At 38.0% G+C, this 14716-nt stretch overlaps 1 protein-coding gene across 5 annotated transcripts in view; it reads left to right on the top strand.

Annotated features, from left to right (window-relative positions):
- Window positions 1-14716, top strand: part of RAPGEF4 (Rap guanine nucleotide exchange factor 4) — a 147870-nt gene that overhangs the window by 67650 nt on the left and 65504 nt on the right. For all 5 annotated transcript variants that reach the window (XM_039699247.1, XM_039699236.1, XM_039699226.1 and 2 more), the window contains 2 exons: window positions 1025-1097; window positions 2148-2212. In XM_039699247.1, coding sequence (XP_039555181.1) covers window positions 1025-1097; window positions 2148-2212 — 138 coding nt within the window. The remainder of the gene's footprint in view (window positions 1-1024; window positions 1098-2147; window positions 2213-14716) is intronic.

The following is a 14716-nucleotide window of genomic DNA, read 5'->3' as shown; positions in this document are numbered from 1 at the left end:
ACTGTCTCAATTATCATGTGTGTTTAGTTGAAATCTTCATGGATTTCAGCAAGCTGGTTGATTGTTCACATTGAGTTCACTGCACACCCAAAGGACTGTAGGAGGAATTTTATTTACGCTGAACATCAGAATCCCTATTGCACAAGCGTGTTTTCTGGCAGTTCCAAAAGGGAATTATAATTGCTTATCCTTAATCGTGACAGCAACATAGTGTGATTTGAAACACATTTGAAAAATGTGTTTCTTATTCATTGAGTTATTTGTATTTGATAAAAGGACATATTTTTCCTTTGGTGTTATTTTTGTAGCTTCTGTGAGTTTCTTAAGCCTTAGAGCTTTGAACCTTAGTGATCATGTCATCAGCATGAAGAAAAAATACCAGGTGCTGACATCAGTTACAATTACGTTGCTTATGGTGGTATAAGGGATGTTATTTTTACAGTTACAAAATTTCATCTGCTAATACAGTTTTTGTATGAGGATATACATAATATGAGGTGTGAGGTCTGTGTGTTTCATAGCCTTGTAGTTTCCGAATACCAAACTTAGTGTCTTGGGTTTAAATGTTTAGAGTTTTCTCTCTGCATCCTGTATATTTCCAATCTGATACCAAAACTTCTGTGTGCATGATTTTTATGAATACTTAGCTTGTCTCCATTCGTATAATAAAGTAGCTTTCTAGCTTGGATTCAGATAAGTAGTGTAATTTCAAATGAGCTTTAAAACAGTCTTTGTGGGAAATCACACAGCTAAGTAAAACATTGATTTATTAGAAACCTTAAAGTCATGCTTTGGGGAAGATGAAAGAGGGAACTGGTTTAGCACAACTTTGAAATAACAGCAGTGTGTACTCCAGTCAAGAAAGCAGACCTTGTAGTGTTAAGAGTAAAGACATGTTTGATTGTCTTATATCTCATGTGCATGTGAGAAGCACAAGGCAGGAGACACAAGAATAAACAGCACATATTTCCTGAATGGCTTTATGCATCTGTACCTGACTGAATGTGCCATCGCTGTCTTTCAGAAATATCGACAGTATATGTCTGGACTTCTCACTCCTCCTTATGGTGTTATGGAAACTGGCTCCAACAATGACAGTAAGTACGAGACATTAGATGTGAGGTGGTGGGCAGCAAATGAGAAAAGGAAATGAAGGGGAAGATGGAGATTCTCCAGGTTTGGGTATTGAACTTTAAAAATTTAATTCAGTTTGGTATTACAACTGCATTAATACTGCATGTAGTAGAAGACACTTCGGAACTTGCCCAACTACATTCCCAGCTGTGTACAAGTGTGCACAGGGCTGGACCAAAATCTGCACTATGACCCAGGCCTGTTGATTAAAACATGATGTCATGTAGCATTTTACTGCTTGTGTCACGTGAACCATGGAACATGGCCATGAGTCCTGCTAGTAAAATAAATATAACAAACTGTCTCAATTTTTTAAATTAGGATGGGCTACACAACTTGCTGGAGAATCTAGGTTAGTGTTTGAGCTTGCAGTAAACATGCTGCTCTCTAATCTGTTACATAGCTAAATAATTTTGGGTATGTCTCTGCCTCATGAGAACCTGTCAAGCTGTGGCATAGTGCTGTAGACATGAATCCACGGGCAGCTTTTGGAATTCATCACTTATGTAAATCAAAGCACTCATATTTATTTACCAGGGATTCTCTGGATGCCAGGCAGGACAATATCTGATGGCTAGAAATTGCATCTGCAAATTTTGTCTCCTGTGTTAGATGTCCAATATGTTTTCTTTGCAGGATAATAGTATAGAACAGCATAGCAATGCTGATTAATGCAAAGTCAATGTCACATTAGACTTTCAGGTACTGAGACACAGATAATGTTAATTGAAAAAGTATAAATAATTCCTGTATGTATACATGCTTCATACTAAATTTTGAAAAAGAACTGTGCTTAACAAGCTCTTTAAAATATTGACCCAAGTTAGCTTTTTGTCTTTTTTTTGTTCACTAGAGGAAACCTTTTTCTGAATAAATGTTTTGCTCTTTAAAAATTGCAGATTAATGTGTATGTTATCAAAGTATTGAACCCTCAAATTTGCTGTTCTACTAATAAGTATTTTGACTGTCACTCAAAGAATGTACAGTATTTATTTTCTGTATTCTTTTTTTAGGAATGCCAGATAAAGACAGTATGTCAAACAGTGCTCTTTGTCAAGTTTCTAAAAATTGTAATAAGGTAAATCACTCACAGTTTTGCCCCCCCCTTTTTTTTTGTTGGAGGGGGAGGAATTTGGTTATCAAAAATGTAAAAAAATTCAGCATTCAATTGGAAATAGCTGAGTGCAAATGCCAGCATGTGGTTGATGCATTTGAGTACACTGTACAAATTATTAGATGTTGTATCATTTAATTGAAGAAAGCACCTGGTTCAGGATTATTACAAAGTGTACTGCTAGTGAAGTTTGTGTTACAGTCTCATTTCTTGGTCTTTGTTGGAAAAGTGTTGAGGATAAGAAGAAAAAGCAGCACTATGACAAGACCAGTGGATAACCAGTGGATCATAAAATTTATTATTAAATCCTATTTTAAGGTGTACCTGAGTCTGAACTGATGCATAGGCATTGTTCTGGCCCTTTGCTCAGGGTGAATTTTCTCCTACGTTCAGAGAGCAGCTTTACATCCCAGCTCTCCTTTGTAAAATAGTTCTGTGCCTTCAGCCTCTCCAGATGAGGACCCACATGAAAGAACTCATGAATATTTCTGTGCCAGTTTCAGTAGTGGGTTAGAGTATATATATAGATTAATAGTGGGAAGAAATAGTGTCAGGCATTGCTGTAAAGATTGATAACTTCTAGATTTTCTGTATGGCAGTAGGAGAAAAGTTGCAGTAATAAACAGATGCTTGGATGCCTTCTTTCTAGACATGGGAGTTTAATTGGATGCATTTGTGTGATGTTTTTAAAAGGTTAAAGGTATTCTTGTTGCACAAAAAGCATCTCTTGACAGCAGATGAAGACAAGGAGTATTTTAGTGTGTTTCCTTAATGCAAAAATAACTACTTCCACCTCTCCCTGTCTGTCTGTCTTGCTTCCTCAAGAGTACTGACCTTTTTAATTGTCACATTTAGCTTTTATTTAATGTATACATCTAACAGTATGCAGTTCCTTTTCCTAGAGCCTTATTCACTACCTATACTACTTCTGGACACAACCTTATCCTGCAGGAACATAAATATTTTTCAATGCACTGAGTAATTGTTCTTAGATACTTAGCACCTTGGATTCTGTAAGAATTTTATGTAACAGTTATGAATTATGTCTAAGTGCTTCTTTAGGTTTTTGGCATTTCAGTGGTATACACTTGGAGTTAAGTCAGGTCAGGGGTCTTGCTGGATTTCTCAAGGAAAGCACCAGGTGCAGAATTCAAACTAAAAGATGTTTGTGTGTTTTCTGAAGCAGATAGAAGTAACAGGTAAAGGTAAAAAGGTAAAGAACATCTGTCTCCCCTAGAAGGTAATATCCCTCCAGTAATAGGAAGTGATGCTCAGCTAAGGGTGGTAAACACTTCCAGGTACAAAGTATTTTAGAAACTGAGCAAAGTTTAATAACTGATACCTTTGCCAATAGCTGGACTTTTCTAGCACAACAGGACTCTTCCTGTACAAAATCATTTCTTGGGTAGGAGACGAAGCTTGGCTAGGGCAGGCTCAAACTGCTCAGTGACTTTTAGAAGAACAAAGTCCTTTGCAAGCCATATTATCTTCCTTTCCAAGCCTTGTATAAAACAGACATCCTTCTCCCTCCCACACGGTACACATTTCCCTGGAGAGAAGCTGAGTGAGTAAATACGTGACAAATACTTGTCACCTTGTTTCATCCTGGAGGCACTCAGACAATCCCATAGCAAATGTGGCAGAAGTTACACAGCATAGAAACGGTCCATGAATTCTAGTTCTTTGTTTTCTCCATATGACCGCAGCTCTCTTTAATCATGTTCAGTGAAAGGTAAATGCAGCAGAGGTAAATATGCGAGTATTTTGTTTACTGTATGCAAACCTCACTCCTGCAGTTTTAAGCTGTGCAACTGTTACAGTGCTTATACAAAATGTCTGTCGCCCTTCATGCCCTGCAGTCTGGTGAAACATCAGGGAGTTACTAGAATTCCAGGGCCAAATTCCCAGAGTTGTTGCCAGCTTTTCAAAACAAAAAATCAAGATACTGGAAAGCAGTGCTGTATTTCTAGATGTGACATATTTTGCTTATTTTTAGGATGATGAATGACTCCCAAAATGGCTAGTGCATCAGGGAAGGGCATTCATCCAGGGAAAGAGAAATGTTTTCAGGACATCTTTAGACTGCTTTAGATGGCCAGAATGATACCTGTGAGGCAGGCAGCAAGTACAGCTCAGAGAGGTCTGCAGACTACTCTGTAGTGTCCAGAAAAAGACTGAGTGAGGAACGTTCTGACATCCAGAGAAAGTTCCTCAAAATCGCTCATGTGGTAAGAAGACATTACACTCTTAGGCAGAAAGAGATAACATCTTCAGTACTTCCGATCATGATGCATTTATTTCAAAGTGTGTATGTGTTGTTTTCATTTTCCAGGAAAATTTATAACTGTAAATAATTTGCTTCAGATGAAATTTAATGTATTCCACTCTGGAAATATGAAATGCATGTTTTTCTTTTTTAGCCTGTGGTGAGTCTTTTACAAGTACTCTAATAGATGTTTTTCCGTAATTGCTAATTATTTGAGTTTCATCTTCATAGCTTAATTTTTTTCTCCTGTCATATCTATTAGTGTTTGATGAGTAACATAAGATTTTTCTTTTAATACATGCTTTGGAATTTTCTCACCATATGGGGATGTTTGGTTTTTCTAGTTCATTAAAATCTACAAAAAAAAAATTCTATTAGGAGAAAGCAACAAAGAGATTCTTTTTACCAAATGTGAGTTCATTTGCATTTGGGGTTACATTATTGCACATCATTTAATGCAATATAGCAGTTAAATTGAGCATAAAATACTGAGAGGGAGTATATTACTGTCCCCAGTTATATTTTGGGGAATGGAAACAAAGTCAATTTAATGCTGTCTTACATAAGGGAAAATGACAGAGCATCAGTCTTTTTAACTAGGACAGACTAGTATCTGTACACTGGGCTCTCTCACTCTAGTTTTTCAAAATTCCCATGGGGTAGAGTTGCATATGTGAGATGAATGTAACCCTAAAGAAAAAAATTACAAAATCAATAATAATTTCAAATATGTTTTTGGAAAAGAGTCAGAAGAGTACTTAGAACGCAGGGAGGCCGGGTTCCAGCATGCAGACAGAATAGTTAGTGGTCCTGGTTCCATACATCACCAGCAGAGCTGGCAGCAGGGTTGCATGATGCTTCCCACTACAGGGCTCTCTTCTTACAATTTGGCCACTTTATCACTGTTTATGCTGAATTCACCATGCTGAGAGTGTGCTCCTGGCTGATTTTTAAATTGAAATGGATCAAACCTGTCTGACATTGAGCTGGAGGAAAATACACAGCACATACTAAATAGCTTTTTCCAGTTACCCACTGGGAATCCTGTCCTTTGGACTAGAAGCTTGACTTTTGAGGCTTGGTGCAGTTTCACTCCAAACTTGTGCACTCAGGCTGTGGGCATTTTATGTGCAGAATTCCCACACTTGTGTTTGCTGCTGGGTTGCTTGGGCTTTCCTGTCTCAGTGCCTAACCATGTGGGGTTTCTCTCAAGGGCTTCTTTTAGTTGCTAGAGCAGTATTTTGAGTGTTACAAAGTCAGACACTGATTGAAAGCCAGAGCTGTCTCCCCTGTTCCTTTAGACCCTTTACTGGTACCCAGGTAGGAACAAGAAATGGCCCATCTGCTCTGGAGATATAAGATAGTTTGAAATAAGAGGGTACTAGAGGAAAGAGTTGTGGAGACAAAGGAATTAATGTGGGTAAGAACAGAGGACACAGCCCCACTGACAGCATGAATCTCCACTCTCTTGTTGAGTGTGGTGCTGAATGCTATTTTTTCCTATCAGCAAATGTCTTAAACTCCTTTGCAAATTATGGATGCCTGAAATTATACACAGATAATTATAATTAGAAGTTATACACAGAAAGAAGAGAAATTTATGATTTGTAAGTTATTTATTCAACTAGTAGAGAGTAAAAAAATTGCTAATGATCTAAGATGAAATTTTATATTCTTTTCCATAATGGAATCTTCATATTGCAGTTTGCTGAAAGAATCCCCACATCCTTAAGATGCCACACAAAATTCTGCTTGAAAGGAAGGCTAAAAAAATAAGTGCTCAAAAGCAGAGTATTTCAAGAATAGGGGCTGACTGAGCAGTGTTAATTAAATCCTCTTCTGTGTTTGTTATGGTACAGACTTTATCTGTTCACATACCTTTTTGCTGTGACACACTACTTTAAAACAATACTTTACCTCAGAAACCATGCTACCTTTCTTTTTGTACAGCTTCACCTCAGGGACTGTTTAAAACATACATAAGTGTGCTCCTTCTCCATTGAGAGCATACATCCTTTAAGGGGGAAAATGCTTTTCATCTCCTTTGTACATCCATGCTGAACACAGAAGAGTAAAGCAGATTAAGTTGTGCAAATGCATGCAGTAATTCTTGTTATTGGGTGAAGAATATGTATTCTTTTCTGAAATCTTTCCTGCTGTATTTCCTTTATGTTCCCTATATTGTCTTCAGGTTTTTATTGTGATATAGAGTTGCAGGAGCTCCCCCTTGTGTACGAAGTAATATCTGAAAAACACATGGGTTGAGTTTGTGAAGCTTACAGGTTGAAAAATCCCCTTTATGTTTTTCATGAAATGTCTCCAAATCCTCTAGACTGGAAGCTTATTGGAAGTGATTTATTTTAAGGTATTTTGTATGCCAAAGCTCTTATAGATTGTGCTACAATACTTCCGTGAAAGTCACCTTTTCATCTATCTTCTTTCCTAGCTAATTTGATGTGGTAAAATATAGATTCATTTACTGGATTTTCAATAAGATACAAGTACCATGTTGATTCTTATGTACTTAAATAATTGGGGTGATTGTGAAAATAGTATTTTCCTTTTTATCAACTCTAAATGCATGTAACACAATTGTATTGTAAAGATCTAAAAGTGGACAGAGAAGGGCATAATCAAGAGTTAATCCTTAAAGTATTGTGATTTCAACATTGCCTAGCAATAAACACAGTCATTTTATTCGGATTTCCCTATATTTCAGTTTAATTTTCCTGGATGACCATTGTCAAAGGGAAAGCCTATTAAGATATTCAGTGTATTGCCAAATGTGGACTTTGATAGAGCATTAGTAGAATTCTAAGGGAAATGTTTCACATGCTCATGAAATTGTGAGCCAAAAGAGAGAGAGAGAGAGGAGGAACGTGGGCAGTGTTCTATCAAATTGCAATTGCAAGGTGTTTTTTTGAAAGTTGTATCATCTCCAACATACACATGAAAACTGTGTTAAAGGGTGACTTTCTGTGTGGAGGGCTTATGTAGCTACCCTGTGATACATCTGCATTAATTTCTGTTCTCACTTGGGTTCTGCACTGGCCAGTTCTCCTATACAATATTTGCATAGGATTCAAAAATAATTCCCCTTTGTTTTCTGTTTTTGAAGTGATTGCATGAAAGTACTACATGGAAATATTTCTAAATAATGTCCTTCTGCAGTCCTAACTGTAGCCATTAATTTTAGGGGCTACTCTGATACTTTGGCACCAGTTTCACATACATGAAAGTAATTTGCCTAGTGGTCTGTTCCAGTTCTTCATTTTGCTCTAGGTGAAAGTGCTTAGGGTTCAATTATTATCACAGCCTGTAAAAATTTGGCTAGTGCAGAGGCTCTGCATATAGACCCTGGCAATGAGTCACACGATGACAGCTTATGGCAGGGGAAATATAAAGACAGGAGTTTGAGATGAGTAGGAGTCTGTGAAAAATACGTTTTTCATATGTTAGTGAGGAACTTCATAATAAAAAATGTGAAGGTCTTTATATGTCAGCAGAGCTCTTTAATGTAAACAAAATTGTCAGTAAGTCTGATGACTTTCCTAAGTAGACTTTGCATAAACTAAATTGTTGCAGGACTGCCAGGGAAGGTTGGGTATATCCAGTTTCAGCCAAGTAGATGTATAAAGCTGTAGACTTCCCTTCTGAATGTCTTTGTGTATAGCAATACCTCAAAGGAAAGCTTGCAACACCCCATCTTCTTTTACACTGATCAGCTCCCTGGATAATCTGTGAAATATCTGTGGTTCATGGTTTCATTATATACCCTGAATTCTGGAGGTTCTAATGGCAATTGCTACTCAAAATTGTTTCTTCTGCTGTGCAGAAGATTGAGCAGACCAATACAGAACTAGCCAGAGCAGCCCCAATATGAAACCTGGAGATGTGGGGAGTGGCTGTCATTTGATCTAGGACTATACAGGAACAAGTAGCATGGCACTGTGGAGAAAGAGATTCCTTAGTCCAGATTGCTGTGTATTTACCTGTGTACATTACAAGATAACTTAATTCTCTTCAGTCCATACTTAATTAATTTCAAAGATTTCTGAAGCCCTTTCATGAATTTGGATGAAAAAATTATGGTCTTTCTGTCTGTTTCTTTCATTGAGGAGTTTTCATTGTGGTGGTTCTAACAATAAATAGAGGTGCCTATGATGATAGTGGGAGTGATAAGAGATGGAGGCAAAACGTCTCTTGGTAGATTAATTAAACTTTGGAAACAAGGGCAGAATTTTTCAAGCTAAAGGACCTAAAGGAATACTCTATTTTAAATTTTATCCTTGTTTTCTAGAAGCAGTGATGTCAGAATACTAAATATATGTAGGTGTGTTTCAGTCTTAAAATATAAACAATTGCCACATATATCTCTTGGAAGAAGATGAATAATGGGAAAAATAGTGTCCAATATTGACTAGTGTCCAATAACATAGTTGAGTTGTCAGCACCTAAAGAGGAAGCTTCCTTTTTCTGTCACAGCTGTAAAACATTGCAGAAGCAGCTACTGCCCTTGATTCAGGAATGGAACACTGAGCTTGGAAAAGTGTGTCTGCAGTTGTATCCTGCTTTGAGAGCTGCAGGGACTTCCTGAGTCAGTGAAACTACCTGCTAGATCCAAGTCAGGGTAGTGTGGGTTTTATCATAAGGGAGGAGTGAAAAGCTGAAAAATGAGCAGTATGGGAAAAAGAGAGACTTCCTCTGTTACCAGCAGAATAATCCATGTACTCAAGTCAGTGTTTGAGCTAACCTGTATGAGTTTTTAGTTTCATTATTTTTACATCTGAATATTAATATATGTGATCTCCACAGTATATTTTCTAATTAAGGGTCCCCTTAAAGTGTCATCATTGTCATTTTGATGCTCCACTTACGTTGTCATTCATTTTTATTCTTATTTTTATTCAGACTTTATTGCAGTTTGTCTGCACTCCAAAGCCTTGAAATTCTTGCTTGTTTTGGGTGCTTTGAGTCAAAGCAGGGATGGAGTCCTCTGCTACAAAGAGCTATCAGTCACAGAAAAAATAGAGTGACTGTCAGACAGAAGTATGCTGGTTTACTTTGTACATCATAAGGCATGAGATTCATGGTTGTTCATATGTTTCTAATGAGTTTTCTTATAGGAGCTTATTGTGATCAGTCCTTGGTGTGATAATCCTAAAAGGCTGGGTTGGAAGTGGAAGGAAGATGTTCAGAAATCAATAGAAATATGCAAAACTAAGTGATATATGTTTCTTTGTTAAAATTGTCTTTTGGAGGGGATCTAACTCACACTGCTGACCTCTTTCAGTGTATCAGTGTAATTAAGTACTAACCCATCTGACTAACCTCACAAAAGGGTTATGGAGGTGCTTGAGGTAGCACAGGGAGTGCAGTTTGGCTAAAGAGACATTTTTACTTTCAGATTTCTCTTGCCTAGCTGAATGAGTGTTGCTATTGTAGTTTATATAAATAACCTAAATAATGGAAAAAATAACATAAATTCCTAGAAAATACTAAAATTTTTAAAGTACTCATTATTGTGAATTAGGTGTGGGACCATCTTTCCACAGGAGCTTCACTCTCAGTTCCACTTGTCTGAGAACTACTACCTTCTCTGCCAGTGCTGGCAAGGACAGTCTGAGAATATGTATTGTGGAGTCACATTTGATGACTCTTGCTTCTTGACTGTGTTTTCTTTGAGATTCTGTCCCAACCCCTAAAAAACATGCACATATACTCCATTTATCTCTTGCAGTTGAAAGGCAGGAAGAGTGGGTAATTATACTGAGAAAAAAGATAGTCCCTTTCAAGGTTCATGTCTTCAGACAAGTCAAGCGTATACAAGTAACACATTTGGCACTTATATTTGAAACAGCAAAAGGAATTTTTTGAATCTTGTAATTATTTTCTCAAGTTTGGCAGAAAAATTGGATCAGGGATCTTAAAATCAGATTCTTTCTAGTCACTCATATTGTCTCTCACAGAGCATTTTGACTGCCTGTCCTGCAATGCATGCTGGAAATTGGTATTCCACAAAGTCAATTATAGTTCTGAGCCGGTAAGAAGTAATCAATGTGTCTGATCTGATCATTTAACAGCATCTTTTTTTCTTGTGTATGGATGACAAAAATTTGAGAGGTTAATAAATAGTGGGAAAAAGCTGTCCAATGATTTTGTTCTTTTTCTTGTGTTAGCTAGTCAAGAGCAGAAGCCTGTTGTGCTGGCTGCACACAAATAGCACCACAAGTGTCCAGTTTGTGGGGCTCATTGAGAGCCATTCCAAGTCAGAATTGCAGAGGCAAAAATGTCAGATCTCTGCAGCAGAGCTGAAAATGTAATTGGGACTCTTAGCACCCGTGATGTTAAGGATAAAGTGCTGTTGAGGTATTTATGATTTATGACTTTCATTATTTATTCTCTTTGTGAATTCCCTTCTGAAAGAAGGCTTGGCACAAGACTGTGAACGTGTTTGATCTTTGTGTACTTTATCAGCAGTGATGCAGCTGTCTTAATATTAAAGATAGCAGTTAGTGAGGAGATACAAATACATACAGCTGAGTTGAATAGGAAAGAAATTAAAATAATACTTAATTTAGGCTCCAAAATAAAATTTTAACCCCCCCCAGCTTATTTCCAATACAGACTGATACACTGCTTTTAATTAGGATTACTCAGACACACTTGTTTTCATCTTAGCAAATGAAATTATTTATAACCAATTTGTTTAATAACCTTAAATATGAACTGGATGGAGAAAAAGCCAGTACCTTAGCAGGAGAGTTAGAATTATGTCTTTATAAACCTGCAGTACTGCTCTGTCCGTCCTCACTCTTTATAGTAACTGACTTCAAATTTAAGAACCTGAGGAGCCTAAAGGAACACCTTTTCTTCTCTCATACCATTCTTTCCTTGTAGCCTTTTGCAGAATGACTCAGGTGGTTACTTTTCTCCCAAACTATTTTCTGACCCAGCCCACCTTGGACCCTCCTGAGCAGTGGCTCCAGAAGTAGGAGAGAGCTTCTGTGCAGTGGGAGGATGGTGGGATCATCAGCTACCAGAGCAAAGCACATTTGGGGCCAGGAAGAGCCATGGCTCTATGGCTGCCCTCCCACAGCAGCTTCCAGTGACTTGCACCAGGGTTGCAGGGCTTTTCCTCTGCTGTGTACCCTGTCCTGTGTCTCTTCTGTCAACGCCCAGCTGTGTGTGGCCTCTCTTCCATAACAGTGATGCTCCTGCTAGCCTGTGGTAAGGGAGCAGATCTGTCAGAAACACATAAACCTTTTTTCTGGACTTAATTTTCTTCATTTTTGGATGAAAATGAGCTTCCTGGCCAGGGCCAGCACAATCTACAGGATAGGGCCTGGGTGTGGGATTCAAGGAAGCAATGAACCACAGTGGTCCTCTTTGAGAATGCTGTGATCTATCTGCAGCTGTAAACATCCAATGTCAGCACAAAGCTCTGCTGAGTCCGACAGCAGTGGACTGACACTCTCTCCTGCCCCAGAGCCAGCATATCTGCCTACAACAACTGCACAGGAAGCAGAGGGAGAATTGGCAGGGAATTGCTTTGTCAGGCCAGCTTGCAGCTCTCTTGCCCTTCACTGCTAAATTGTAAAGGAATCTCTGTGATTTCAGTCTCCTGTGTATAAATACAGATTTGTATAATGTATTCCTGTTACTTCTGCAGTACATATGGAGACAGGCAAATATTTGTTCCCCTCTCCCTATGTCCTCTCGACTTGTCTTAATTGTGTTCAGAGCTAGTCTAGATTAGGGATTTTCAATTTGTAGTCTGCAGGCTGCTGTTCCAAATGACACTGAGCAACAAACCTGAGAAGTGCCTATTGTCACTGACTGAACAAGGTTCCTTATCTTGTCTGATAAAACTGTAGGGATCCACAAGGTAAAGGAGCCTGACAACCCCCCTTCCCTTTTGTTTCCCCTGATTTAGTTCAGATTCTGCTCAGTGTCACTGTTCGCTGCTGTGCATACCAGGATGATGTTGGAAAACCTGTGTTGACAAAACTCTGACAGTAAAGTTTCTGGCCTTCCTTGTGCTGTAAATATATAGCCACGACCACAGCAGTCCTGTCGTCCTGGTGTACTGGTCCAAACTGGGGAAGAGGAAACCAGGGGCTACCTAGCTAGAACTCCTGAATTGTCCTTACTGTATTCAGTTACTTCAGTGTTCCAGTCAGTGTTCTTGAAATGCTGTCTATTTTGTTTTGTCCTTTTCTGCTGTGGTGTGGTTTGGGATAGAGAACCTGGATTTCTGCGTGGAAAGTGACCTTATGGCAGTACAGGCACTGGACAATCTGCAATAATATTGGCCTTCAGTATGACAGAAGTTCCTCAGGGCAGGATGCCTTTCCCATTCCCCAAGACAGTCTCCTATCCAACTGTCATGGAGAAGCTGAAGATTCCTACCTTATTACAGAAATCCTGGAGTTTTTTAAACACAAGTTAGCTGGGAATACTCTGTGTACATTCAGTGTTTCTGGGCAAACTGATTTGGATTACAATAAGTAAATTTCTCTAGAACAGCATTTTCACTCCGAATTTTCATTTTCGTGATTTGCTTAATGTGGTGCAACAGTTATCCTTTACACAATCCACTAAGAGTCACTAAAGAGTCAAACCAAATAAGATTTTGAGATTATATTTAGAAAGGGGGTGAGTTGTTGACAGATGGCAGGAACAGAATTTCAGCTGGACAAAACAATACTTTTAGCAATAAAATGAAAATCAATGCCAAGATTGAAGAGAAATGTGAAAAAGGGGGTAAATTACAAAATACATACAATAGGTGCTCTTTCTTTTCACAAGGATGGGGCTGGTCTGTGATATCTCTAAAAGCCAGACATCACAGAATTTACACAGCTTGGGCTACATACTGAGAGAGGTAAAAAGAGGTCATCTCTTTCAGAAACATGCTGTGGTGAATTGGGATGTAAAGAGATGTGGTTAGCTGGGGAAAATGTCAGGTAGAGTAATTTTGCCTCTCCTTACCCATTTTGGGTTAATTACTGCAGTGTCCTGTGTGCATTTGTGGAGCCAGTTTTTCTCACGTTGCTATAAAGATTCATTTAGCAACAGAAGCATTCACAGAGTATGTTTAGAAGTGTCTGTCCCTCACTAGTTAATCAGGGAAGATGAGCTAAAATCAAAATAAGAAAAAATGTGAACTGGCCTGGTTTATATAGTAGCAAGATAGGCAGCAGCAAACTCTGTAGAATGTTAGAGAAGAAGCAAATTTGCAAATATGAAATATTTACTATTTTCCAATTAAAATACTATCTTATTGTAATTGACAGGAATTAAAAGTATTACTCTTCTGCCATTTAATCAGAGCATAGCTACTGTTCACACAGATGCACATTTAGTCAACATTGGTATTTTATTTAGTGATTATTCCCAATGCACTATGGAATTAATGTGAAAAACAGCATATTGATCTGTCTTGCTCAGATCGATAATTTGATTCCAAATGCCTTTATATATTCTTAATCAATGCAATTACTGACGCTCTAAAGAGCACTGAATGAACTGATTAACTAATACAGCTGTTACAGTTTCTTTTCATGCTAGTTAAATGTGTGAGATCACAATTGGATTTTACCATAAAATGAAAAAAAAAGCCCTTATCCTACACAGCTTGAGAAACTTGGATTAGATAGGGTAGGTAGCATGGTTCAGCACATCAACACCCACACCCACCACTTTGACAAGCTTTTTGTAGACATCAAGGGAAATAGAAGTTTTAAGAAAGATAAGAAGGTTGTTTTGTGGATGTTTGTCAAGAGCAGAATGCGCATCTTTCCACTGATACACAAACATGTAAATTAAACCAGAGCTTGATGGGGTGTTTTTTATGTTTATGACAGAAGACTTAAAACCATTGAAGTAGAGAAGTACCTGGCTGAAAGAAGAATGTCTCTGCGTCTGTAAAATGTGTTCTGATCAAGCCATCAATTTGGGATTTCTTTCCTCTGTTTATTTTCATATTCTGCAGAAACAACCATTTACCTTTTTAGGAAATATATTCCATGTAGGTGGAAAACATCACTATAGATCAATAAAAATCTCCTGAGAAGTAGGACGCCAGACGGTGTTGCACTGGATATTGTTAGGTTATTCCTTCTCTGTTTTATTTTTAGCAAAAAATTATTTCTGAAAAAGGTGACAGGAAGAAGAAAGAGGGCTAGATAGGGAAGCTG

The sequence above is a fragment of the Passer montanus genome, unplaced genomic scaffold (assembly GCF_014805655.1).
Source record: "Passer montanus isolate IOZ18808 unplaced genomic scaffold, ASM1480565v1 scaffold1, whole genome shotgun sequence".
In the NCBI taxonomy this organism is placed as follows: Eukaryota; Metazoa; Chordata; class Aves; order Passeriformes; family Passeridae; genus Passer; species Passer montanus.
Note: the sequence above shows the minus strand (reverse complement) of the source record. Positions and strands in the feature narration are given on the sequence as shown.